The sequence below is a fragment of the Heloderma suspectum genome, chromosome 2, assembly GCF_057233095.1.
Source record: "Heloderma suspectum isolate Gila_16-S chromosome 2, 16-S_ref, whole genome shotgun sequence".
NCBI classification, from domain to species: Eukaryota; Metazoa; Chordata; class Lepidosauria; order Squamata; family Helodermatidae; genus Heloderma; species Heloderma suspectum.
In genome coordinates, this window is record NC_139459.1 from 173,632,740 (window position 1) to 173,660,688 (window position 27,949).

A 27,949-nucleotide genomic window follows, 5' to 3' on the forward strand; every position below is an offset into this window, starting at 1 on the left:
AACAGCTGGGTTTGATGGGAAGATCCCACCTCTTCTGGGTGAAGGTGTCCCTTTGCGGGCTGAGCTGGTGATTGGCTAAGGGAAATCTGCCCCGGGTTGCCGGGGCTGGGCCTTAAAAGGAGGTCCAGGGAGAGGTGTGGCATCTCCTTCCGTCATGGTGGTTTTGGACCTGCTGTCAGCTGGATGCTATCCTGGGAGGCCCATACTTAGGTATGTGGAAGGATAGGCTAGCTAGTTTGGTTATTTGAGCCCCTGCCACAGGAAGTGAGGCGGGTGGCTACTAGGAGGAGGGCTTTTTCTGCTGTGGCACCCCGGCTCTGGAATGAGCTCCCTAGTGAGGTTCGCCTGGCGCCTACATTGTATTCCTTTCGGCGCCAGGTGAAGAACTTTTTATTTTCCCAGGCATTTTAGCATTTTAGCTTGCTAAACTTTTAGCTTTGCTGTTTTAAATCTGTATTTTAAACTCCTGCACTGCTGCTAGGTTTTATTGTGGTTGGATTGTTATATTGTGGTTTTAATGTTCTATATATTTTAAATTGTTTTATTGTGTGTTGTTTGGTTTTAATTTTTGTGAACCGCTCAGAGAGCTTCAGCTATTGGGCGGTATAGAAATTAAATAAATAAATAAATAAAATTTCCTTGGGGGTGCAGTATAAAGGCTCTTTGCATATGCTTTGGTTTTCCTTGCAAGCTTTCAGCTTTGTAATTCTCTGTACAACCCACCGCCTCTAATTCTGCCCTTCCCTCCATCCCTTTCCCTATAATAAAGTTATTCAACTCCAAGTGGGTATGACCCTTTCTGCTCATCCTCCACGCTAAATTCAGTGCTTCTTGGCAGGAGAGGGAGGTTACTGGGTGTATTTTGGGGCTCAAGGCCAGGTTTAGCCTGTCCTACCTTGCAGGGACATTGGGGTTAGCCCCACCGCTCCTTCACAGGTTGTGATTTGACTTGTAATGCCAGCCTTTGAGACTGTGGGCTGTTCTGTAGTTGAGTGCGTGCGTGTTGTTCACGGGTGGCCTCCTTCTGAGTGCATCTGTAGCAAGTGTTGGGGGCAAGCAGCAGATGGGATTTAATATTAGTGGGGGGGATATAATATCAGGGGCAGGGAACATGTAACCCTCCCAGTCTAGATGTTGTTGGATTATAACTCCATCATCCCTGTCTATTGGCCACGCTGTTTGGGGCTGATGGGAGATGAAGTCCAGCAACAACTGGAAGACCATAGGTTCCTTACACCCTGGTAAGTATATAATCAGTGCCGGCCCAGCCCCAGAGGCAAACTAGGCATTTAGTCAGAGTTCCAAACTTCCACGAACGTTTAGCTAAGTAAAATGTCTTGGCAAGATAGGTAGTGCTTGTGGTTTGGAAGCGCACAGAGGCAGCACGGCAGTCTGGGTGATATTCCCTGTGTTCCAGCAGACACCATCAAGAGGCATAGCCCCAGTTGCAAAGGGAGGAAGTAAAGAAGAGACAGGCATTACAAACCAAAAAGAGAGAAAACAGCATCTCAAGTCAACTCTCAATCCTTGAATGCACGAATCAGCATACGATTAAAACATGCGCACAAAGGGGTGAAAACATGTTTATTCATCCAAAGAAAGAAATGTAAAAACCTGGGCCAGCCCTGTAAACAACAGACGTGTATCTTCCTTTATCACTTTTGATATATGCACTTGAAGCTTGATATGAGCCAGGGTTCAGCCCCAGACCCAAAAGTTGTGAAGGCATAAGAGTCTGTCTCTTACGAGAAGAAAACCATCTCATTGCTTCAGAATCATGTATTCCTGCTCCTGTTCTAGTGATATACAGGCAGCCCAAATTCTGTACTAGGAAAAGCTGCAGTTTGTGTCTGAAGCATAAATTATGCCAATCAGGCAAACTGGCATAGATGTGCCAGTTTTGCATAATGTGTTTTGCTTCTGCTGTTCATGAAAATGGGACATACAGTTAGGCATGGAACTGAAGCCCCCGCCCTTTGAATAGTAGAACTCTTGTACAGTATTCCCTCCTGGCATTGCCTACACACTTTTAGGGCCATCTTCGCAGCCTTGAGGGCTAGAAACTTTTATTTCTTTATGCTGTCTGGGAACGATGGGAGTTGCAGACCAGCTCAGGGCACCAGGTTGGGGAAGGCTGGCTTAGATGGCCAGGTAGGACAACTACATGCAATGGAGTGGAGGGCTCCCAGTCACCCTGATCCAGCAAGGTGGGAGGTTCTGTGCGTTGAAATAGCTTTCAGTATGTGTAGCCAATACAGATGCAAATCTGGAAATGCATCCCCACCCATAGCGTGATTTGTGCCCATGATAGGCATCTTCTCATCAGTTGTTAGATGTGACTGAAGCTGTACTGGGGAACAATTATTTCTTATTTTCTGTACAGTACACAGTTCATTTTATCCCCCTTGGTTCATTCAAGGCAGGTTAGTGACCTTCACAGTGAACACTGATTTTCCAGCCCTGGAAAGGGCTCACAACCACAGTAATGAATTAATTATACAGGGTTTGAAGGAAGAAAGGTAAGCATAGCAAAACAATGGTTTTTTAAAAAATAAAATCAGAATCTTTTAATGTATAGATGTAATAAGATGTATTTATTTTTAAAAAATAATTTCTATTGCATAACTGCACTTCTGGGCATGTCGTAAAGGAACTTCCCATGTCGCTGTCATTCCCTTCTCCACTTAAAAGGCCAAAGAAAAGCACTAGGCTGCAGTTATTCAAAGTACAGGAGCCCGGCTGCCCCCATTGGATCCAAGTAGCCTACGGCAAGGTCGCTTTCACATCTGGTGGAAAAAACAACTTCCGTACTTCATTTCAAGTGGGGCTCATCTATGGTGGGCCACAGAGCATCGGACTCCCATGCTGTGCATTAGTTGGAACTGTGGGTGGGTTGCAGAGGGCCTCTGAGCATGGGAAGAGAATCTTTTCCCCTCCCCTCTCAGACACCCAACCTCTATAAATGCACCAGAGAACAGGCACCTGGGCCTAAGGATGTAGCTGCCAGGCAGATTTGCCACCCACACCTCTGTGCACATTAAGAGTGGATGGCAGTACCCCAAGACGGATAGCTTCTGGTGTATTGCAAGCTTGCCTGCTAGGTAAACACTAAGCCTTTTGGATGCAGTGGGGCTGGGCTTCCTAGATGTGTCATAGCCTTTGGCATGCATATCCCTATGGGTTTGTCTTACATGTGCCCATGTACGTGACCCCCCCCCAAACTGTGCAAAGCACAAGCCCTGCCAAGTGTTGGTCCAAGTGCACCCTGTGGACACGTGCACATTTCACAGAAGTTCATGTTTGCACATAGCATGCATTGCATGCTGACACCCCCCAGCCCAAAAGTGAGGGCACACGTTTTGCCTGTATGCCCCAGAGCTGTGCCAACACACACACCTGCGTGTGCTGTGAAGGGTCTGCACAGATATATCAGGGAAGGAACTGAGAGGTAAGCAGATCAAAAGTGAAGCAACCTTTTTTTAAGAAGTAGCAAGAAATTTAGATCCCAACGTTCTCTTGCTTCTATTATGTCGCACCACCTGCTCAAGAGAAGCTAGAGGTGCACTATCGTGCTTCCTTCTCCCATAATCCTTTGCCAGCAGTAATTCCATGTTCGCTGTGCCTTTTCAACACAGAAGGCAGCAAGGTAGGCCAAACCAGTCTCATTAGCAGGAGCACGGTGTGCCTGTGACTGAGTGGGAAAAGCTGAAACGGCCTGCCAGGGACAACACATTCTCTGTCGCGAGTGAACAAGAATATCTCTATTATACCCACTTTCATGGCGTAAGTTGGCACGTCTGGGTGCACGTAGCACAGCAACACGTGGCTCTTCCAATCCACGCCCATCCCATATGGCATGTTAAGTCTGTGTTTCAGGCAGCACACGATAGCTCTCATGCATGCTGTGGCTGGCACTAGCAGTGGAGAATAATACGTTGCCTTCTGGGTGGCGAGGCAGAAAAAGGAGCAGCGGCCTGTGTAGTCCTGGGGTGGACTGAGGCACCCGTGGAGTGGAAAGGTCTGAGGGGCTGGTGGGCCATTAGTCCTCCCAGGGGAGGGAGGACAATGAACACTGCTACTGGACTGCCTGGGGAGACGTTCATCATCTTGAATGGCGAGGCGAGAGGGGCGCTAGAACAGTGGTTTTCAAACCGTGCTGCAGAGCAGCCGTTCCCAACCAGGCACCCTTCAGGTGTGTTGGGCTAGATGACTATAGATAAGCCTGCTCCAGGGGCTTCTTCGGACATAGGTAAGTTGTTCTTCAGTGAGAAGATCAGCAGTGGAAGACAAGCTCCCCCTCCATTGCCCACCGCTACCAATTCTCGACCTCCCTGCATGGTGCAGTCATAGCAGAGTATTGGGCATGCTCTAGGGATGTACTTGTAATTTGTATGAGGCGACATGGAGGCCTGGTTCCACATGAACTGACTGTACACCAGCCTTCCCTTTACCTGGTGCCTTCCAGATGGTTTGGACTACAATCCCCATCATCCCCAGCCAGCATAACCATGGCTGGGGGGGTGATAGAAGTTGCCCGAAACATCCACAGTGAGGGCATCAGGTTGGGTAAGGCTGCTGTACATCCCAAAATATGCCCCAGAATCCTCTACTACGTGCAGAGGGTTCTAGAGCAGATGAGTCAATGTGGAAAGGGTTTATTCATTCATTACATGTATATCCCGCCTGTCCTCCGAAGATCTCAAGACAGCATACATAGTTTCCACGCCCCGTATTATACTCACAACTATATTAGGTAGATTTGGTTGAGAAGATGTGATTGGCCCAAGGTCACCCAGAGAGCTTCATGGTGAAGTGGGGATTTGAACCCAGGTCTTTGCAGCACTCAAACCATTACATTACACTGGCTTTCAATGGGCTCTCTGAATGGGGAGCCACAGATCCTGGCACTAACAGTTAGAAAAGACAGAGGAAGTGGTCAGAAAACACGGGTCATGAGAAGTCATGGTCTGGATCCCCTGTAAGATTCTGTGAATCAGGCAGGATGATGGCACTATAAAAGCCTCATCTGGAAGCACTCAGCGGACTCTTTCCACGTAGATTTAATAGCTGACAACCCCCTGTGTGCCTGCCGTGGAACCCCTGTGTGTTGCAGAGCATTCTGGGCACGGGCTAAAGTAGATGCTCAGTTTGCGTGAAGTACCAAGGAGACCTGTTGGGCCAAGCCCTTCCTTGTCTTATGCAAACTGAGAGCTAACCCTTACGCATGCCCACCACTCTTCTGCAACGTATTACAGGAGAGGTTGGGTACTGGTGGACAAGCTGTTTTTCAACTTCTCCGCCATTCCTGAGCTTCTCCTTGGAGGAACCCCTGACAAAATCTCTCCTGAAACACGGTTTTTAAAAGCACTGTACTAGAAGAGGGTGGTGGTCATCCATGAAGGGTGGGAGACCATAGAAAAGGTGTTCCTGTTGCCGTCCTTGGGAGTGTGTTGGGGGTGGTGGTGAGGGGAGGGATAACAGCAGCAGAATGGAAGATCCCACCCACGATTCCAAGGTGGGTGGCAACGAGTCGATGGGGTAAGACTGTGACCAGTACCATTGCATAGGATGGATGTGAGGGACGGGGGAGCAAAATGGAAGCCACCATTGCATAGCATGAATGGGGGGAAAGGAAAATCATACTGCATAGTCCAGATGGGAGCGGACAGTGCCACTGCCCCAGGCACTGAGTCATTCCCAGCATGGCTGCCCTGCGCTGACAGAGTTGGGCCTAGCTCCGCCGCTTCAACTCCATGCCTTTCCCTCTCCCTGTGCCCTCTTTCTGCTTTTCCTCTTCCCCCTGGCCCATGCAGACACCCCACAGGGCCCGGGACAGGCGTTCCTTGCTGGGTACAAGCCAGGGCCCAGGTACCAGGTCTGACCGTAATTTCCGGCTTGGCCTGGGGGAAAGGAGCTTGCAGCTGTCCCCCCTGCCCTCCACATTCTTCCCTTGCTCCCGATGTCTCCAGCCTCGTTCCCCATCTCCTTCTTCTTTTTCTTCCCCCTGAGCCTTGGTGGAGCCATGGTGCAGCCGGCTAGGCTGGCGGGCTTTGGGGGGTGGCGGCTGGTGCCGCCTGCTACTGGCAGAGGCCTCTTGGCTGCCCCCATCACAGAGGTTCTGTCCCTGGTATTGGGGGCTCCCAGGCGGGTTTGATCTCCGGTGCCTCTGCCTGGCTTTGTCCTCGGCCTCTGGCACCTGCTGCAACTTGGCGGGGCTGTGGCTGTACTCACGGTCTAGGAAAAAGAGGGGTGGGCAGAACAAGAGAGATTAGGCCTTGAAGCAATCATGCAAAGAGGGCAGGGTGGGGGGTGGGTTTGGAGGAAGAAAACAGAACCCTCACCCCAAACTACACCCTGCCTCAAGGCAGGGTTGTCAACTTTGAAGTTCAAAAATGCTGGCATATTCTGGGCAAGGCCAGACAGAGGGAAGCAGGACAAGCAGATCCTAGTGGGGTTGAGACAAGATGGAATCTGGCTTCTCAGTTGCCTCGGTAGTGGTTACCTGACAGAACATAGCTTGACTGATCAAATCAGTAAACCACTCATAGGATGGCGACCCTACCTGCTTGCAGGGCCTACCTCTACCTGGAGATCCGCATCCCTCAGGATGGTCCCCTATGATTCTCCACCACTGAAACTTTAGGGCAAGGGTGGGCAACTTGTGGCCCTCCAAATGTTTTGGCCTACAACTCCCATCAGCCCTAGCCAGCATAGCCAATGGTGAGTAATCATGGGAGTTGTAGGCCAAAACATCTGGTGGGCCACAAGTTGCCCAGCCCTGCCTTAGCAGGGAACTGCTTCTTCTTGGGATATCCCAAGAGGGGCTCTGTTTTTTTCAGTCTACTTCCCCTTTGGTCTCCAGTATGGATCTAGCCTTTAGGAAGCACCACAGCTCAGTTCTCTCATGATATGGGCTCTAACCTCTGAAATGCTTTCCTTGGAAAAGCCGGGCATGCTAGCTAGGCATGCTAGGAGTTGTAGTCCAACGCATCTAGCGAGCACCAAGTCGGGGGAGGCTGCCTTAGCCTCCGTACTCGCAACAGAGTGCAGAGGCTAAGTGCACGTCCATCTGTCAGGACGCCGCTTAAAGGAACCCCGGGAAGAGAGAGAGAGAGCGTTCTGAGCACGCTCGCAAAAACCATACTAACCAAGCTTCCTTCCTGGCCTTAGGATTTCTAGACGGCTTCGCAGTAAAGGTGTCTTGGAGAGCTAACACGGGGCAGCTTTAAAACAAGGTTGGGTAATGTCTGTCCTAGCTGGGTTGGAGGGAGGATTCTAGAAGTTGGAGCTGCTAGATGGGTACTGCAAGTTTCAGTGGGTGTGAGGAGGGGTGTTTGGGGGCAGGAGAATCCAGTACTACAGACATGGGTCCACAGCGTGCTAACATGTGGAAGAGGGATTCCAAATAAACCAGTGAGAAATGGAAAACGAGGGAGGATAATCAGAGGCAATGGTAGCTACGGGCAGGACACAAAATTATCGCAATTCTGCACCATGAAAGCTGAATTCTAAATTATGCAAAGCTGACTATTTAGACTGCATAATTTATTCTGCTTCTCCTAGTCAATGACCCACAATGGGCGCTGAAGTCTCATCCCCTGAACACTGGAAATCCTACTCTCTGCCTCTTTAAGATTTTACCAAGCATTGCTCACACACTTTAAATCCTATCATCAAAACCCCTAAGGCAGGGATGGGGAGCCTTTGGCCCTCCAATTGTTTTTGGATTGCAGCTCCCATCAGCCCTAGCCAACATAGCCAATGATGAGGGCTGAGGGAAGTTGCAGTCCAACAACATCTGGAGGGCCACACATTCTCCATTCCTGCCCTAAGTGTTAGAAATGTGTGTTGTTGTTTTTTAAGAAAGGAAGTTAGGGCTGAAGACAGAGGCACTATAAAAAGGCTTAGAATGGGTCCCCCAGCCCATTGAATTGACGATGGGTGTTAGGACATTCCAAGCACCAGCCAGTCAGCACTGCCCATAGGTTGCTTCTTCTACAAACATACAGAGCTGGTATTTTCAGAGCTCAGGCTTGGAAAGGGAAAAGTACATCTGCTCTGAATGTGGTGAGCGTGCTTCTAAATGGGCCTCTTCATTGCTACAGAAATGCTATGTCTGTCTTCAAGCTGAGCTTCTCAGGTGCTTGTGCAGAATTGCAGAATACACATAGGCTTGGCTATGGGAGAAGGTTCACTGGAGTGATGTCAGGGAAAAGAGAGCAGGGAGACTAAGGAAGGGTATTAAATTGGGGCAGGGGGGAGAGAGTCAGGGGAAGGAGGAAGGGGGTGGTTCCAGCAGGATCATCTCCCCCTAGAGAATGAGATGGGAGCTCCCCTAGCACCTGCTGCAGATCTTTGGCTGGGAGGCTAAAGGAGAGAGAGGGACTGGGCTGAGTGGTTCTGTTGGTCCCACTGGGGTCTGGGCACCCACCATTTATGTTCGACCCGTCCCACGAGGCAGAAGCAGGGCTCCCCCCGGGGGGAGTTGGTCACGCAGAGAGCCAGGCTGGCCAGCGGCTGCCCTGTGGGGCGGAGACAGATGGAGACTTGCGGGGAGCAGGGGAAGGAAGCGATAGGGGCCAGCACAGACCAGGAGGGGTGGGGGATGAAGCCGTCACAGACCAGAAAGGTAAAGCAGACCAGAAAGGTTTAAGACGAGGTTGGCACAGATTAGACAGAGGGGGATCAGACAGCACCAGGGGCGGGGCAGTGTATGGAGGGTCAGACGGACGAAGGACAATGGGGCAGGAAAGAAAAGAGAAGAGGAGAGAGGGATGAATATTGAAGACCCAGAACCTGCCTCTCTGCGGAGACCTTCCAAAGGGAAGATGCAGTGCAGTAGAGGGTACATTTGGGGGAGTTTATTATGAGATCTACCACTATGGGTGTGAGCACCTCTCTTGCAGCAAGAGAGACTAATGGTGGGTTGCCTCCTCTCCCTTTGCTTAGGAGTGGAGGATAGAGTTGCCAGAGCACCATACCGTTCAGAGGTCACTCTGGGCCATCCCATCTGTGCTGGAAGAAATTTTTGCAAGCTGCGTAAGTGGTGGCGTCAGCTCGAGTCTTACTAGTTCTACTGTGGTGGAAGAAGAGAGGAAAGGGACTGGGAGAAGGGAGGAGGCATAGACATACCATAGTCAGGAATGAATCCGTTGCCCCTCTTCAGCACTAGGCGCATCCGGCTACCACCGTTGCGGATGTGCTCCACAGCCTGCGCATGCGACATTCCTGCCGTAGGCTCCCCATTGATCTCCACCAGCTGGTCGCTCACCTGTCACCGCCACAGCGTTTTAGTGTCAAACCCACCATCACTGCCAAGAGGTTGGGGATCGGGGCTTGAGATTTCACAAGATGCTTTCACACCTTTTTGTGTTGTTCCCCACAGCCATATGGGCTAGAAACTTGCTTTTTTAAAAAAAATAGATAAAAAGTGAGATTCCTAGGATGTCAAATTCTGCACTGGATATGAGATTCTGGCTTGGCAATGCTGAAGATGTGCACAACAGACACAGCTCCACCTATATCAGGGGGGCAAAAACTGCAGCCCACCAGACCACCACCACCCCCTTTATCTGTTGCCATGGCAGCACTGCCTGGAGTTTCCCACCCTAGTGCTAGCAAGGGAAGCCCTTCTCTCATGTCCGATCTCTGATGAGAGATCAGAGCTAAGGAAGGGATTCCTTTGCTGGGGCTAGCAAGGGAAGGCCCAGGCTTGTGTGGGAGTATGTTTGCCTGTGTGCACATCTTTATGTGCGTGCATGTTTGTGTGCAGGTGTCTGCAAGTGCAGGCCAATGCAGCCCTCAGAGCCAAAAGGGTTGTGTACCCTGACCCATAGATTGGTGCCTTTCCAGGGGAACGTGATAAAAATAGTACTTCGCATTAATGCAGCACCTTGGGAGTGTTCAAAATGCTTCACGTACTTTATCTCAGTAATCTTTACAAAGCATGTTGGGTAAACCAGTATTATTGTCCCTGTATCACAGAGGGAAACCTGTGTATTGAGGAATACTGGTGTGCTGAAGGGTACTTAGTAAGTTCGTGGATGAGGTAAGATTTGAACTGAGCACTCCTTGGCTCCCAAATTCTTAAGGCAGAACATGTTATACATATATTAGGGCTTCATTCCCTGAATAGTTGCACAGAAAAGGGAATCTGAGCAGATGCTGCAGGTTATACTGTAATGCTGCAAAGGTCTGATCAGCTATAAAAGTTGAAATAAGGGAGCAGAAGCCCTAAGTGCCAAACAGGTTGGCCAACCAGGAGTTAAATGTTGTAGAATAGCCTTGCCTGACCTGGTGCCCTCCCAGGTGTGTTGGACTGCAACCCCCATCATTCCCAGCCGGCAGGGATCAAGCTGTCTGGGAAAGATGGAAGTTGTCCAAAACGTCTTGAGGCACCAGGTTGCCTGTACCTGTTCTACAACAGGCTTCCAAAACCTGGCGAACCATGCTATCTGGGGATGATGAGAGTTGCAGTCCAACACACCTGGGGGGCACCAGGTTCTACAGCATCTAACACCTGGTTGGCCAACCTGTTCAACACTTAGTAGCCCCAGCTGACATGGTCAATGGCCAGGGATTTTGGAAGCTGGAGGGCACCAGGTTCCCTGCCCCTGTTGTAAAAGAATACAGATGTGATGTGGTTCATGCCCAGCATTAGTCTGACAAATCAGACAGGGAATCAGAAAGCGGGATTGACAGTGTGCATAGAGGAATCTTAGGTCCTCCTTGCTGAACCTTAAAATCAGATGGTAATGGAGGAAAACTCTGTTGTTATTTGCTGTGTGTCCCAGCTCTCTATTCCTTGCTGCATTGTTGTTGCTTTTTTGTTCACTACAATAAAGCTCTGTCTGTCTGTCACAGAATAGTGACAATAGAGAGCCTAGCAAATTGGAGGCCACTGAAAAATAAGGAAATGCCTCCTACATACTTGGGGGAGTTACTACATATTCAGAAGTCTATACCTCGTAAATAAAAATAAAAACAAATGTTTTTTAAGAACCCCAAACATCTCTGTAGGCTTCAGGGGCCTGTGGCATTCCAGGAACTACAGAATGTTGAGGGCATAGAGACAAGACACCTTTCGGAGCAGCTTATGTCATCATCTAGAGGAGGAATTTCTGGGTTAGCACTGAGCACAAAAGACAGGGATTCCTATATTTGCTGTTCCCTTTTGCTTGGGGAGAGGTGGGGAACTTGGTGCTGTGCCATCACACCTACACTAAAATCCCAGATTTCACTGTTAATCCTATGGCCAGCTCTGCCACCTGGGGATGATGGGAGTTGTAGTCCAACACATGCAGAGAGCACCAGGCTGGGGAAGGCTGGTTTGTAGTATCCTGGAAGTAGGGATGTACTTATTGTGTAAAATCTGTTCTGTCTGTGTTTCATAGATTGTCAGGTGCCTTTCATTCTGCAGTCCGCCCATCAACAAAATCAGATTGTTTTTTAGTTCCCAAATTTGCGCAAATGCACACTTGCTCAAATGTGCATGTGCGAAAACGCGCAAATTGCCCCAAAATGGGCGACACCCCCCACAACGTACATTTCCACACTTTAGCCCATGGGGGAATGCACATTTTTGGCCATTTAAAAAATGCGTATTTTTCTACTACGAAATTTGCGCAAAATCAGGAACGTTAGAAAAATAGTCCGCAAGTCGGCAGAATCTGCCTGACAGGGGGGAAGTCAACCTGCTGTGGAATCCAGCAGTCAGAGTCATCAAAATCCAAACCCCGTTGGTTCCATTGCAGATTTCTCCGGCATCCCTACCTGGAGGTGAGCATTAGGGTTGGGGTGATGGATGCCATGAGGTTAAAAAAAACTCCCCCCATTTCATCTTCTCCCCTGCCTCTCCCCACATGCCAGCCCTGATCCTGAGGCCTGCAGCATTATGTAGCACAGCAGGGGAAGGAGGTGTCAGGAGTGCAAGTCCTCTGCAAGCTCCCGACTGCACTATAAGCCTCCAGTTCCAGGCTGACTGGAGCCCTAAACAAGCATACATTTCTGTCAAACTCTTGCACGGGGCACACCATGGGTCTCCCATTCGAGGAATAAATCCAGTCCAGCACATCCGCCTAGCCTCAGCTATGCCGCAGAGGCCATTCCCTGGGAGCATCACATACCTGGATCTTGCCACATTGCTGGGCTGGTCCACCCTCCATGAGAGCCAAGACATAGATGTCCATGTTATATTCACTTCCCCCTCTCAGGCTGAAGCCAAAGCCATTCGGTCCTCGTTGCAGCTCCACGGAATACTGGCCGGTCTCCTGCAGTGGACAGAGAGACCACAAGCCATGGAATAAAGCTGAATCGAGCTCTTTTCTTTTTTTTTTTAACCACAAAACCAAAAGAATAGCCTTGATGGATCAGACCATTTAGGGCAGGGGTGGGTGACTTCTGGCCCTCCAGAAGTTTTGGCCTACAACTCCCATCAGCCTTAGCTAGCACAACCAATGGTGAGAGATGATGGGATCCTCCAGATGTTTGAGCCTACAAGTTTCCCACTCTTGATCTAGGGGTTCTTCCAGATGGAGGGCTCCTAAACAAAAGGCATTGTGCAGCTATCCCACCTGATGATTCTCAGCTGAATGCACGAACCAGCTGTGTGTTTGAGATGACGTAAGGTGGCACAAGAGTGCTGTGTGGGGCAGTCGATCTGCGACAGTACATTCACACATGTGAGGCACCGCTGGAAGTTGCAGTCACGTGCGAAGCAATCCTAAGTTATCATCACCGCATCTTGTGGCGCTCCAAGTTGGACCGGAACTGAATCTGAATTGTAGTGACCATCCATCGTCATGAACCAAACCTAATCCAAAATGGCAGCGAACTGCTCTGATTCCCTGTTTTAAAAATAAGCCAGTTTGCCACTTCACTGCAAACTGGGATGCACAATGCGCTCTTCAGACCCAAAGGTGGTGTTCAGCCAATGTAACTAGGAACCCATTCTGATCCACAGCCCCAAATAAAGGGACAGGCTGGCTGACAGGCTAAAGACACACATTTTACAATGCAGGGTAAAGGACAGTGCCCAAGTGGTGAGAGTTGCAGAGTTGGCCACAGTTTAGGCAACCACTTGCTGCCAGATCAGGGGTGGTTAATGTATCTAAGTTTGGATTTCTAGCCTACCTGATCCCTAGGAATGAATTACAATTTTAAAATCCTACGTAGTGATATACAATAACATCAGAAATCATTGAAATGCGTGCCCAAGCTAGTTCACACACTAAAAGCATAACTCTAGCCATTAAAAGGTAGCCCAATTTAACAGTTCTTCCAAAAACGCTTAGGCTGCTAGGGCTTCATGGAATCTCCAGGCAAAGGTTGTTCTGCCATGATGGGGCAGCCACGGGGAATACCTCTTCGTGTGCACTTGCTATTCAGGTGTCATTATAATGTATTGTTATTACTACCAGTCAGCACAAGGCATATGCTCACTGTCTCCTTGGCTAAGTGTGCAATCCTATGCATGCTTAGACAGAGAGAAGTCCTACAATTCCCAGCATCCCTCCAGCCAGCCATGCTGGCTGGGGTATGCTGGGGATTGTAGGACTTACTTCTGTCTAAACACGCATAGGATTGCGCTTACATGACACCCCTTCCTTCTTTCCCCCCTGCTCCCTAACAGCTGTCTTCTGGATTTGTCTTTCCATTTTGGAAACATCTGTAGACATGGTCATGCCCACAGATGATCTCCAAACGGAAGTACCTCTCCAGTTCCACCAGCCCTAGGCAGATGGGTGGGATGTTTCTCCTGGACATTTATCTTTTTCTGCTGAAGGTAATAGTAGTGAAGGAGGTAAAGAGATGGAGAAGATTGTCATTTCAGACAAGAAAGGGAGGGGACAGGTATTGGAGCAGAGAGGGGAGTCAGTGCAGAGCCTCAGGAGTGGAGCAGCAAAGGAGTGCAATGGCAGTCCTTGCCTGGGGAATAACTCTGCCTGCCAACTAGCCCTGACTCACCCTTAGCTCTACTTCCTCTCTCGCCTACCATCTTAACATGCCTGCATTCCTCCTTACCACCTAACCCTCTGTAATGGCCCCAGGCCTGTAACCAAGTCACCAGTAGTTTTAGAGGGCCCTAGAGACCTATAATGCTCTCTTTAGGCATCATTATTAAGCCCAATTTCCTTGCTAGTGGGCCTCTGAGCTTGTGAGATGAGTCAAAGGTCGATATCGCCGCCTCAGCACATTCCATGCTAATGAGCTCTGAATCTTATCGGGGCCTAGAATGCACCTGAGAAGTGAGGCTATGTTTACAGGTGTCTGTGCTGGGAAAGTTCTGATTGTTTTCCTTCTGAACAAGCACTGTTAGTCTATGCTGGGAAAGTTGCAGACGAATGCTAATTAACGCTTGCTGCTGTCATGCTGCCTCACTACTGACATGTAAGGTCTAAAACCCATGGTACCCCTTGGCTCTGGGTTCAGAGAAGCTGTCTGATCCAACCATTGGGTACACCTCTGTGCTATAAGTACTCACTAAAGTCTCCTTGTAAGCAAACCTGGATCTGGCTTATCACTATCTTGGCACCTCCAAACCTTAGCAGCCCACAGCCGGGACATACACCTTCATGCCCAAAATATTCCTTCCCTTCAATACCTGGGGCTGAGAGAGGCAGTAGGTAGGGCTCCGGGGACATTCACCCACTTCAATATCAGCCGTGTTCAAATCGCTGGGAACACCTGGAAGCAAATGAAGAGGGTCAGCCTGAGGAGGACATGCTCTCCACTGCCCCATCATCCCTTTCTTCCTTTCTTCCAGTCCCCCCAGCGCCTGCCCTTCCTCCTCCCTCAGGCCCAGGGCTGGCATCAAGGGTAGGCATGGTCAAGCACCTGCCAAGGCCACCCCCCCCCTCCCCAGTAGGAGGTTACTGACAAGACCCTCCTGGCCTTGCTTCTGCTCTTCACCATTGCGGCCTGCTTGTTCACCCACCTCTCGCTCTGGCTGAGACAATGGTGACGGTGAGGAGGAGCTATAGATGCCGCTGCCTACTTGCTCACTGGCTCTCCGCCTATTGAGCAAGCAAGTGGTAGCAATGATGGGAAACAGGAGCAGGAGCAGCTGGGGACAATGGTGGTGAGAAGGTCGACTCACTGAGAGAGGAGGGGGCCCATGGAGGGGGCCTTGCCCAAGGACCTTCCAAAACCTGGAGCCGGCACTGCTCAGGCCTCCGGCTTCGACTTCCCGGCCCAGTGCCTAGGATTCCCTTCCCTCCCCTCCTTTTCCTTCCTCATTTCCACCACCTGGGCTCCTTTGCTCCCCACTTTATGCCCCTGGACACGCCTTCCACCAGTGCGCCCTGCAACCACTTACCCACGTCTTTGCGATTCCGGACCCTCATTCGCACCCGGCTCCCTGCCTGCCGGAAGATGCCTCCGACATCACCATGGGACAGCCGTGCTAAGAGCCCACCGTCTGCCTGATGAGAGGGGCCCTCTTCCTGATGGGGCAACAGGGAGCTGGCTGGCAGGAGAGAGCAGATGGATCAGCAGGGGTGGATGGGAAAAGTACTGCCTCCACCTCTTTAAATTACAGTCGACTTCAACCATTTCAGACCCAGGACCCACCTTTAGCCCAAACGTGCATTTGGGGACCCACTTGGTCATTTTTTTAACTACATATTTGTACAGCGGTAATGCTGCTGGTGTTGCCCAGCCCATGTCAGGTAGCAGCACAGTCCTGAATGAATCCCAATCCACCAGTTGAAGATCTACCAGTAGCACAGTGGTAACCCTGTCCCTCCTCTGACGATGACTCCCGAACCAAGATCTTCTGCCCGTGAGGTCCTATGACTTGAATCTGCCAGCTTGGCCGTTTGAGAGGGAATTCCCTGAAGAAATTTCTGAGGGGTGCGACAAGTTATCAGGCTCTGAACCTGGAAGTGGCAGCTCAGGCCTTGCAGGGGGGAGTCTGAGATGGTCCACCTACCAGTCAAAGCTGTTTGCCCCCCAAGAGCCCCATCGGAGAAGACAGGAGGCACCACCTGCAGGGCCAGCCCTTTCATTAGACTGAGTGTGGTGGGTGCCTCAGGCAGCAGAGGGTGGGGAGCGCTGGCAAGGTGTTGGAATAGCATGTGTGCCAGGCAGCCCGCCCTTTGCCCCCTCAGCAAGCCTGCTGCCCCACCACCACCACCAGTGGAGGATGCCATCCTGTTGCCAGCATTAAAGTACAATTCAGCTGCCCGTCAAGTGGGCAGGTGTCATCTTGTCCTTCGCCTCAGGCAGCAAGATGGCTCTGACCAGCCATGACAATCTGAGGCCATTTACTGGCACCACTCCAAGCCGAGGCATCACCCCGTTACATTCCCTGAATCTTTGCTTGAGGAACACAGCTCTGGTCGTCACTGGGAATAGTAGCAGTAGTATTACTGTCACTATTATTTATTTATTACATTTCTATCGTGCCCCAGAGCCGAAGCTCTCTGGGCAGTTTACACAGGTTAAAAACATTAAGAAGTACAATATGTAAAATTTTAAAACATACAAAACACACAGACAGTATACACAGAGATAACATATATCGAAAAACAACTTTGAGCAGTCAGCCAAACCATAAAACAAATCCAGGATCAATTAAACTTATCACATGCTGCCAAATGCCTGGGAAAAGAGAAAAGTCTTGACCTGGCGCCGAAAAGATAACAATGTTGGTGCCAGGCAGGCTTCATCGGGGAGATCATTCCATAATTGGGGAGTCACCACCGAGATGGCCCTCTCCCTTGTTGCTGTCTTCCGAGCCTCCCTCGGAGCAGGCACCTGGAGGAGGACCTCAGTTGTTGAGCGTAACATACGGGGATGTTCCAGCTGGGAGAGGCGCTCCATCAGGTATTGCAGTCCTGAGCCGTGTAAGGCTTTATAGGTTAAAACCAGCACCTTGAATTGGGCTCGGAAACATATAGACAGCCAATGCAAGGAGGCCAGAGTTGGTCTTAGATGTTTGGATATAGGGGCTTAGCTGAGTTTTGGACCCTGTCCAGTCCCCGTCTGCCTTCCCTTGGAGCAGGAGTGGAGAACCTCAGGCCCGGGGTCCCAATCTAGCCCTCCTGGGGTCCCAATCAGACTCTCTGGGGTTCCCCGGATGGCCACACCCTCTTCCCCTGGCCACACTCCTTTTTCCCAACTGCCAGTTGTTGGGTGGTATCCCAGCTTCTGTGCACTTCCACCCCCCATTCTAAAAGGCTGAAATGCCACTCTTAAGGCTTAGCCTTCGACCCTGCCCCTTTTGCCCCAGCCCCACTGGAATGTGACCCCTGAGAGCTTCTCTGAAATTGAATGTGGCCCTTGGGCTGAAAGGGGCTCCTCACCCCTGCCTTGGAGCCCTCTACAGAGCCCAGGCCTGCCCCTGGGACTTGCTTCTGGGACTGGATGACTCTACTGAACAGCGGCCACCGCCAGGCCTTGTTTCCTGCCCAATAAGCTCATAGCCTCACTAGAACAGGACACACACAGTTTCTGCTCCCCAGGGCTCCGGCCCAAGACATTTTGGTGCCTGAGATGGAAAACCCAAATGACAGTCCTCCCCACATACCAATTAACATCGGACACATCCTGCTTGGAAGTGCCCTTGCGTCTGATCTTGGAAGCTAAGCAGGATCAGCCCTGATTAGTACTTGGATGGGAGACTGCCTGGGAATCAGGCTTCCTGCATGGAGCAGGGGGTTGGACTCGATGTGCTTGTAGGCCCCTTCCGACCCTATGATTCTATGATTCTAAGCTCCAGTGAAAGAAAACAAGGCCTGAATCACGCCCACCTTTTAGACCCCAGAACATAAAAAGAGCCATGCTGTATCAGACCAAGGGTCCATGTAGTCCAGCATTCTGTTCACACAGTGGCCAACCATTAAAGCACTTTAATGATCACCCAGGAATCTTCCCCTGCATCTGCTAATGTGCATTACCAAAGTTCACAGATGATGCTCTCCTGGCTTTAAATATCACCACATCCCCTCAAGCTTGTACAGAAAAAGATGCTCCCCAGTCTGCCTATTCTGGGGGCCCATAGCACACCACCCTGCTGGGACTAAGCTCAGATGCCAACCAAGCACAGATATTCTTCTAGCCCACCCCACCACCATTTCCTCCACCATCTGACTCTCCGCAGACCTATGAAACTGGCCAACGCCATCAGCAGTGGGACTCGTCAGTTTCACTGATGCCTGAATACTCTTCTGGCAGATCTTTGCTTGGGCCACCTTGGCTCTTTCTCTCTCCCCCCAAATACTGAGAACCAGAATTGCACCCGAATGGAAAACAAGTGTATCCAAAAATGCACTTCCCCTTCCCACATAACGCAGGTGCCCCAGCAGTTTGCATATTTGTCCAAGTCAATGTTTACCTGACCGAACCTGAATATTTAACTGAGCTGGGGCACTGGAGGGGGAGCCGGCCCACCCACCCGTCACTACTGGGCTCCCTCACAAGCACCCAGCGGTGAATCTTTAATTTGCACGAGGGTATATGAAGGCATATTCACTCACTCTCCCACTCTTGTTGCCACATTCATTCTACAACCTCACAACACCAATGAAATTCTCCAGGAGCATTTGGGCTACTTTCTCATGCACGCAGGTGACACTTACACAATGCATCGCTCACAAACACTGTTAATAGAAAGTGGAAGAGACTCACATTTAAATCAAGCCTATGTTCTACTAAATAATGTACATTTAGTGTCGAAATCACAGAAGTAAGAAATGCAACACACACAAACCTAGCTTTAAGTCTCACTTGCAAATATGGCCCTGGCAGACTTCACACTACTTTCCTTATTTATCCTGAACCCCAGGATCCACCAACTGGAGTCAGGTGCAAATAGCGGCGGGGGGGGGGGGTAGGGGGGAGTCATACACTTAGAATTCAGGAACGGGGTGACTGCTTGTTTTCAGTATTAGGACTGAACTCATGCACAAAATTCCACTCCTGGTTTTCTTCATTTTAGCAGCCTAATTTCGGGTGGCAGCAGGGGATCCTTGTTGCTGCTGCTGTTAACCAGTTGGGAGTCAGAAAACCTTGCTGAGCGTCCACAATTCCCCCAGAGATCTGCCAGGAGTTCCCAACCTACATTCTGCCTACCCTGGACATATCCCATCCCCTTTAGCACCTCCACACCCTGCAACATCTGTTCACCCTCAGAACCCTTTCAGCCTTACCCCAACTCCCCCAAAATAAGCCCAGTTGCCCGAACTAGAAGGGCTTTCGCAGGGCTGAGGCAGCAGTGGCATTGATTCCTCGCTGGCGGCCCTCACCCACACCTACACATTCTCAATTTGGACAATATATGATCAACCAGACAAACACAAGCCCCGATAGAATCAACCCTCCCCCTCCTGCATAACAAATCACAAGCCCTCCCACAACGACCAGGTCTCACCCCTTATAATTAGGGAGGCCCCCCTTTTTTTTTTTTGCTCCTCTGCTCTAATAATTATCCGTCTTTCTCCCCTTTCTACAGAATAGAACTCCTCCTGCCCCCTCCCCAAACCTGCCCGCCCCACCAACTACAAAGCAAATGTTGCAGGAGGTGGGTATTTACGTTTGAAGTCCTGGATGTGGCGCAGAAAGGTTTGGACTTGCTCGAACATTTTCAGGGTGGGTGGACGGAGGGGGGGTTGAGGGGGGAGTGGGTTGATTCTCCTCCCCCGCCCACTCCAAGGCTGCCCCTGCTTTTCCAGCACCCCTCTCCTTTCTCCACTCTTCTCCGTCCCCCTCTCCGGAATTTCTCCCTCCGCCTGCGAAGCCAAGGACTTTCAGGGGAGGGGATGGAGCGGCTGAGGCTTAACCTGTTCAGAGCCAGGAGGAGGGGCGAATGGTGTGTATGAACTGAGAGTTCCTGGTTACTCCACTCTCCATAGCATTTCCTTGTTCCACTTCCCCCAAATTCAGGCAGCGTGAGACAGGTGCTTTTTTTAAAAAAAAAAAAAGGGGGTCAGTAACCACCTATAACCTGAGAAGAGAACTCTGCCCTTGGGACGGAAGAGAAAGAGCACATCAAGGCAGCAGTTACATCGATTTTACACCAGTTCCGCTGTCGCAGGTTTTCCCAAAGAATTTTGGGAACTGTGATGAGGCTGCTGCTTGACATTTCTCTGTTATCGTTATCCCTGCCCCCACCTCGAAGAACTACAGCCTCCCGAATTTCACGGGGTCAGGGAATGGATGCTAAACCAGTTTAAACAACAAAGAGTCTTGTGGCGCTTCAAAGACTAACCTATTTGTTATGGCAAAAGCTTTTGTGCACTGGAATGCCATTGTATATTTGTTTCGCCTCAAGACTCTTTGTTGGTTTTGCTGCAACAGCCTAACACAGGCGACCTCTCCGGAAACTGAAAGCCTACGCTTAAATGTCTGTAGGGCAGATATGCCCAGATATGGCAGACTGGGCGTTGCACCTTGCAGTCAATTGCTGCCAAATCAGGGTTGGATCCAGATTTAAGCTGGATCAACTGTGCTGGTGGAAGTGGACTTCCCAGCCTCCTCCTTCCCGTGGCGACCCCTCCAGCCCCCTGAAAATGCTACACAGAAAGTCAGGGGACCCTGCTGAATGGGGTGAGCTGTGATGTGGGTGGGGGGATTTCTACACACACACAAACACACACAGCTGAGGGCCCTTCCATGAGCGCAGCCTTTCCTGTCGCAGAAGGTTCCTTCCCCTTGTGGAAGGCAGATCCTGGATCCAACCCCAGGAATGGATAGTGAAAACAGAAGACACAACAGGGGCAGACCTTAACCAAAGGCCCTGGTCACCTCCTGAATGGGTTGATATCTACCACCATTTCAGCTGCATTTATAACTTGCGACACTGTGTTCACAAGAAGCCTCATCTTCTGTTTTATGGATGTTGCTTAGCGTTGTGCAGCTTGGAATCAATTAGTTTGTAGAATTTTGCATCTTAATGCTGCAGCCTTGTTCATACATTCATCTCATCAGCTCCCTTGTAGGCTTGGTGGGAAAGCAGGAATCTTGGCAGGTGCCTGCCAAGCTTACATTGTGATATGCGTGATGCAGCCATACACATGGATGACTTGCATGATCTTCAAAAGCTGGAGGAGGAGTCGGATTTTAGCTTTCTGAAACAGAATATCAGGTTTCTAGACCTCATGGTCATGCCAGAAAATTTTCAAAGGTGAAGGCCATGTCTGCTGAAAGCCTACAAATCAAAGGGGATCTTGGGGGCATTTTCACTGAATAGAGTTTCTATTCACTGCATAGGTCTCCGCAGATCCTAGTCTTGTCCCATTCCTCCTAATACCACCCACCACCATCTTTTGTTCAGACCTTTATCACCCCACTACTAAGATCTTTTGGATGAGGCCCAGCTTTGACCTCCTTTTGTAGGCGGCAACACTGGTGGAAACAAGGAGCAGGATCTTTTTAGCAATGGTACCTTCTTTATTGAACTCTCTCCCTAGGAAAGCTGCTCTATTTCAGCTTGCAGACTGATTTCTTTTCAAACCCTTTTTATTCAAGTAGACATTTGAAGCAGGGGAGGATGAGAGAGGCTAATTTTAATCCGAGATTGTTTTATGACATACAATTCATGTAGTGATGGGTTGGCTGCTTTTAAGTTACTTTAATGTTTTAGGCTGCTGTTTTTAAGCGGTTAAAGGTGCAATCCTATGCATGTTTGGACGGAGAAAAGGCCTATCCCAGCACTCCCCAGCCAGCAAAGCCTTTTCTCTGTCTAAACAGGCATAGGATTGTGCCCTAAATTTGATAATGGTGTTTTTTATGGTTGTTTTAAGATACATTATGAACCATCCTGAGGCTTCTGTACTACCATGGGGTGGGATTAAAAAAAAAGTTATGCTACACAAATATACAGAATCTGTTCAAAGCACAACAGAGTACAAAATTTGGAAGGGGGGGGGGGAGCCAGGCACAGGCTATAATTCCCAGGCCTGAGCATGTGCTCCTTCCACCCTCACCTGCTCTCCCCGTTTCACCTCCATCTGTTGCTTTGGTGATACCACTGCTGCATCCATGCTCTTCTTTAGGACCATCAATACATCCTGGGGGCTCCCCAACTCCTCCTGCCGGCCGGGGCCTCCTCAGCCTCTGGGAACAACGAGCAGGACACACAAGTACATCCCGGGGCTCAGGGCCCACGAAGCTGGTCACAGCCAAAGTGTCACCTGGGGGACCTCCCCAAGGGTTAGGAGCATCCCTGGGAACTCCTTTATTTTGAGAGGGGTCAGGCAAGGGGTGTTCTCGTCGGAAAGAGCCGTTTTCCTGGGTATGTCTCCGGGAGTGATGACCTGCAGGAATAAGAGGGTATTATTGTCGAGTAGTACTGAACTGACTGTCCCCACCCGGGGCCACAAAACTACCAAACCCCATTACATAGCCACAGTGTTCTCTATGGGGACTGAAGTATTTGGCATCGTCCCACCACCAAGCTGGTATGCTCACTTCTAGCTCTTAGAATCGCACAATGTTTTATATTCATATACATTTGTGTCCATTATGGTTGTTCAGAGTGTGCGTGTGCTCGTGTGTAAGTCAATTCTGCAGATTTTTAGGAAATGAAAACTACTGCTTTCAACAACGCTGCTAAGCTTAATTCTGAAGGAGACCAAACCTTTCTGTTAGAGCCAAAATGAATTTGCACCCCATAAATCTCCTGTGTGAATCCTGATAGGTGAAATTTTCTTTCTTACACTGATATTCTGCCATTCTTCAATATCTGTTTATTTTATGTCTATACCACCCAACAGTCAAAGCTCTCTGAGCAAAAGTTTTAACTATAAAGTACAAGAAGCTGAAGCTCAAATATTTTGGCCACCTAATGCGAAGAGAAAACTCTCTGGAAAAGACCCTGATGATGGGAAAGACTGAAGGCAAAAGGAGAAGGGGACGGCAGAGGATGAGATGGCTAGACAGCATCACCGATGCAATGAATATGAACTTGAGCACGCTCCGGGAGAGAGGGGAGGACAGGAAGGCCTGGCGTGCATGGGGTCACGAAGAGTCGGACACGACTTAACAACTGAACAACAACAACAAGATAAAACTTCTACAAGACTAAAACTACAATATAAAACCAAAGTAAAAACCAGCAGCAGTGTAAAGCTATAAAAATACAGTAACACTTTTAAAAACAACAAAAACCTAAGGACTAAAATGCCTGGGAGAATAAAAAGGTCTTTGTTGTTGTTGTTCAGTCGTTCAGTCGTGTCCGACTCTTCGTGACCCCATGGACCATAGCACGCCAGGCCTTCCTGTCCTGCGCTCTCTCCCGGAGCGTGCTCAAGTTCATATTCATTGCATCCGTGATGCTATCTAGCCATCTCATCCTCTGCCGTCCCCTTCTCCTTTTGCCTTCAGTCTTTCCCAGCATCAGGGACTTTTCCAGGGAGTTTTCTCTTCGCATTAGGTGGCCAAAATATTGGAGCTTCAGCTACATTATCTGTCCTTCCAATGAGCACTCAGGGTTGATTTCCTTTAGGATGGACTGATTTGACCTCCTTGCAGTCCAGGGGACTCGTAAGAGTCTTCTCCAGCACCACAGTTCGAAAGCATCAATTCTTCGGCGCTCAGCCTTCCTTATAGTCCAGCTCTCACAGCCATACATTACTACTGGGAAAACCATAGCTTTGATTAGACGGAAAAAGGTCTTTACCTAGTGCCAAAAAGACTTAAATGAAAGCACCAGGTGAGCCTCTCTGGGGAGGGCATTCTACAACCAGGATGCCACCACTGAAAAGACCCTCTCCTTAGTAGCCACCCGCTCAACTTCATTTGGTGGGAGCACCTGGAGCAGGGCCTCTGGAAATGACATGATGTTCAGTAGAGCTGAAGGTAGCCTATGTGTGGTTCCATCCAGGGACTGACCAACCCTGAACTGCTTCAGCAAGGTTACTGCTACATCACAGCCATTCAGATTATAGCCTTTTGTGTGTGTGCCCTTTGGGGGAATATTTGCTATTCCACATCAGTATTCATCATCCAGTGACCTTTTCAGTAGCTGTCAGAATTACAGTACCAGTCAGTATTTGACAGTATCTGGCAGCTGACATATGGTAGGGTTCAGTGATATGATCTTGTAGAGCTAGTGACATTTGACAATGGGCTGGTTTGGACATAATGCTAAATCACAGTTACTAATCACTAATCACAGATACTAATCACAAGAATAAGCCTTCTCTGTCCCCAGGCATGCATGTCCCCCGCCCCCCTCCTGGGGCAAAGCTGTAAGGAGGCATTCTGGAGCTTTTGCTACCGCTTCAGATTAGCCACAGCTTGCCGCGTTGTCTGAACCCAGATAAACTGAGGTTAATCTTAACTATGATTAGTGAAAACAGGCCAACTTCAAACTATAGTTTATGAACTGCATCCTAGAGTAATAAAGGAACTGGCAGAAGAACTCTCCGAACCACTGTCCATTATCTTTGAGAAATCATGGAGGACGGGTGAAGTGCCAGATGACTGGAGGAGGGCTAATGTTGTCCCTATCTTCAAAAAGGGTAAAAGGGAGGCACCTGGGAACTACAGACCAGTCAGTCTGACATCAATCCCTGGGAAAATTCTGGAGCAGATGATAAAGCAATCCATCTGGAAGCACCTTGAAAACAATGCAGTGATTACTCGAAGCCAACATGGATTTGTCAAGAACAAATCCTGCCAGACGAATCTGATCCATTTGTTGATCAGGTAACCTCCCTTTTGGACCGTGGGAATGCTGTGGACATAATATACCTCGACTTCAGCAAAGCTTTTAACAAAGTGCCCCATGATATCCCGATCAGCAAACTAGCTCAAAGAGGGCCAGATGAAACAACGATCCGGTGGAACCACAGTTGGCTACAGAATTGGACTCAAAGAGTGCATATCAATGGGATCTTCTCAAACTGGGGAGAGGTAACGAACAGGGTACCACAGGCCTCAGGCCTGGGCCCAGTGCTCTTCAACATTTTTATTAATGACTTGGAGGAGGAGGTGCAGGGAATGCTGATCAAATTTGCAGATAACACAAAATTGGGCGGGATAGCTAATACCTTGGAAGATAGAAACAGAATTCAAAGTGATCTTGACAGGCTGGAGTGCTGAGCAGAAAACAACAGAATGACATTTAATAGGGATAAATGCCAAGTTCTACACCTAGGAAAAAGAAACCAAATGCACAGTTACAAGATGGGCAATACTTGCCTCAACAATACTACGAGCGAGAAGGCTCTTGGAATTGTTGTAGATCACAAGCTGAATATGAGCCAACAATGTGATGTGGCTGCAAAAAAGGCAAATGCTGGAAAGGACCTCAAAGCCCTATGAGAAGAGACTGAAAGAACTGGGCACGTTTAGCCTTGAGAAAACTGAGGGGAGATATGATAGCGCTCTTCAAGTACTTGAAAGGTTGTCACAGAGAGGAAGGCCAGGATCTCTTCTCGATCATCCCAGAGTGCAGGACACGGAATAATGGGCTCAAGTTACAGGAAGCCAGATTCCGGCTGACCATCAGGAACTTCCTGACTGTTAGAGAAATATGACAATGGAACCAATTACCTAGGGAGGTGGTGGGCTCTCCCACACTGGAGGTGTTCAAGATGAATCTGGACAGCCATCTGTCAGGGATGCTTTGACTTAGATTCCTGCATTGAGCAGGGGGTTGGACTCGATGGTCTTATAGGCCCCTTCCAACCCTACTGTTCTATGATTCTAAGTTGGCGTATATTCAGTTACCACAATTAAGATTAACCACAATTTTGGGTTCACTAAACTATAGCTAATCTAAAACTGAAGCAGAAACTTCCAATCTACTCCTTATGGCTGCACTAGAGAGAAGGGAGGGGGAATACTAGGCTAGTTTTTGTAACACAAAACCATGGTTTAGCATTACTTCTTCACACATCCAGTATCTGATATGCAGTGGCAATTAGTAAATGTCACACTGATGTCATTTATTGTTTAACCAATCATGAAACACCCCTTGATCAGGTTAAAAAAAGACTCACAAACCAAAACAGTCATTTTGCAAATGTTGATGTAAAAATCTGATTGTGAAATTCAAATGTTGATTTTTGGATCAAATGTTGAAATCAAAATCTGAATTGCAGAATCTGAAAATTCATTTAAATTTAATTTTAATGAATGATTCACTGCTATTTTCTGTATAATCAGATTTATTTACTTTTTTTACAATAATTTCCCATTGGTCTCCACACATCTCTCAAAGTAGCAATGTGATGCCGTCCCATTTCCTGAGCGTTCCTTTGTACCTGGGAAAATGTGAGGCTTCCCCATAAAGTCTTCTTCATTGCAGTTGTGATTAGCGCATGGAATAAGATGATGCAAGTGTCACAGGCAAGCTATTTATTTATTTTATTTATTTTCACCTTTTATAACCCACCTTTCTAACCAATTTTCAAGGCAGCACTTACGACAAAATCAAGGCAGCTTACGATCAAATATTGGATCTGTTGGATATGATTTGTAAATGTGAGTTGCAATGAATGACATATAAGCTCATTAGTGCACAGAAACACTACAGACAGACGCGGGGCTTGCTTTTGTTTTTGCTTATGCTGTAAAACGCCATGTACATCAGGGCGTCAACCCTCTTTCAGCCCGAGGGCCGTTTGCGAATCCAGAGGAGTTTTCAGGGGCTGCATTCTGGTGGACAGGGCTGACAGCAAAAGGGGTCTGGGACAAAGGCAAAAGGGGTGTGGACAAAAAGACAAAAAGTACCAGCATATTTTAGCTCAAAGCTGGGAAACCACCAAGCAATCGATGGGGTGGAGCCAGGGAGAGGAGGCGTGACCATCTGGGGAACCTGGAGGGCTGGATTGGGGGGGCCAGTCTTGGCTCCCAGGCCTGAGGTTCAACACCCCTGATGTACATGGCCAGTTCTGCATGAATGTGTGCATAAATAAATCAAGCCTTTTTATGTCCTATGAGTGCTTAATACCCTTCAGATATAGTATCTCTGTAATTGTTGCTAGTATTATTACTCCTACACTGAAAGGGGTGCCTGAGGCTAAGGGAATAGTGGTTTGCCTAAGGCAGCTCCACATTTCAAACTTGCAGTCGTATCTGCCGCTGGCACACTGGGTTACACTGGTATTTCCTGCTGCAAGTATGCAGAGTGTGAATAACAGATATGCATTCTTAAGCAACCATAGACACATGTCTGGGACCCCTGAGTGGGCCACAGCCTTCCAATGCACGCATATTGATGTTTTAAGCAGTGTGTCATTCACACTTTATGCATTTGCTATGGAAAACAGTGTTTGTTTATTATTACATTTATATCCCACCTTGTTTCCTCTTGCAAGGAACCCAAGGTGGCTTGCATGGTCATCGTCTTCTTCTCCATTCTACCCTCACAACAACCCCATGAGGTATGTTAGGCTGAGAGTCAGGGACTGGCCCAAAGTCACCCAGCAAGCTTCATGGTCATGTGGGGACTAGATCTCAGGTCTCCCCGGTCCAGCACTCTAACCACTACACCACACTAGCTCTCACTGTTATACCTAGTACTATGTAGCCACTTTTAGTGAAGTTGTGGCTAACGGGAGATTTGAACTGGAGAGATCTCGTCTCACAACTAGCACTCTTAAGTCACTTCAGTACATCATTATCGTCATCTCATGCTTGCAGCCATTTTGTGAACATTTTGTATTAGTTTAATGTAATTACTTACTTGAATTATTTAATCTTAGTACTATACAGTGCCTCTCATATGACAGAGGATATGAAATCTAGTCCCCTGTCATTCCCCAAGCAGTGATCAGAGACTCAGGATTGCTTCCAGCTATCAGGGTGAACATAGCCATGAAGGGGAGAGGCAGGCAAAGAAGGCCTCATGGCCTACTCTAGCCGGCTGTCATCGTCCCCCCCGCCCACCCCCAACAGGGCTATTTACCATCAACTATCCTGTGGGAAGGATTCCAGGAGAGAGAGAGGGAGGAAGAGGAGGGTAACACCAGACACCTGCTCCTGTTCCAGCTGGATT

General features: G+C 48.9%; 1 protein-coding gene across 1 annotated transcript in view; it reads right to left on the reverse strand.

Moving 5' to 3' along the window:
- Positions 1-1,573: 1,573 nt before the first annotated feature.
- The window catches only part of MAGIX (MAGI family member, X-linked), a 30,704-nt gene continuing 4,328 nt past the window's right edge, over positions 1,574-27,949 (reverse strand). The window contains exons 4-9 of the mRNA XM_084832211.1: positions 21,927-22,256; positions 15,317-15,466; positions 14,603-14,685; positions 12,126-12,269; positions 9,133-9,271; positions 1,574-6,234 (exon numbers count right to left, since the gene is read on the reverse strand). Of these exons, the coding sequence (XP_084688337.1) occupies positions 5,732-6,234; positions 9,133-9,271; positions 12,126-12,269; positions 14,603-14,685; positions 15,317-15,466; positions 21,927-22,256 (1,349 nt within the window). The 3' untranslated portion in view covers positions 1,574-5,731. The remainder of the gene's footprint in view (positions 6,235-9,132; positions 9,272-12,125; positions 12,270-14,602; positions 14,686-15,316; positions 15,467-21,926; positions 22,257-27,949) is intronic.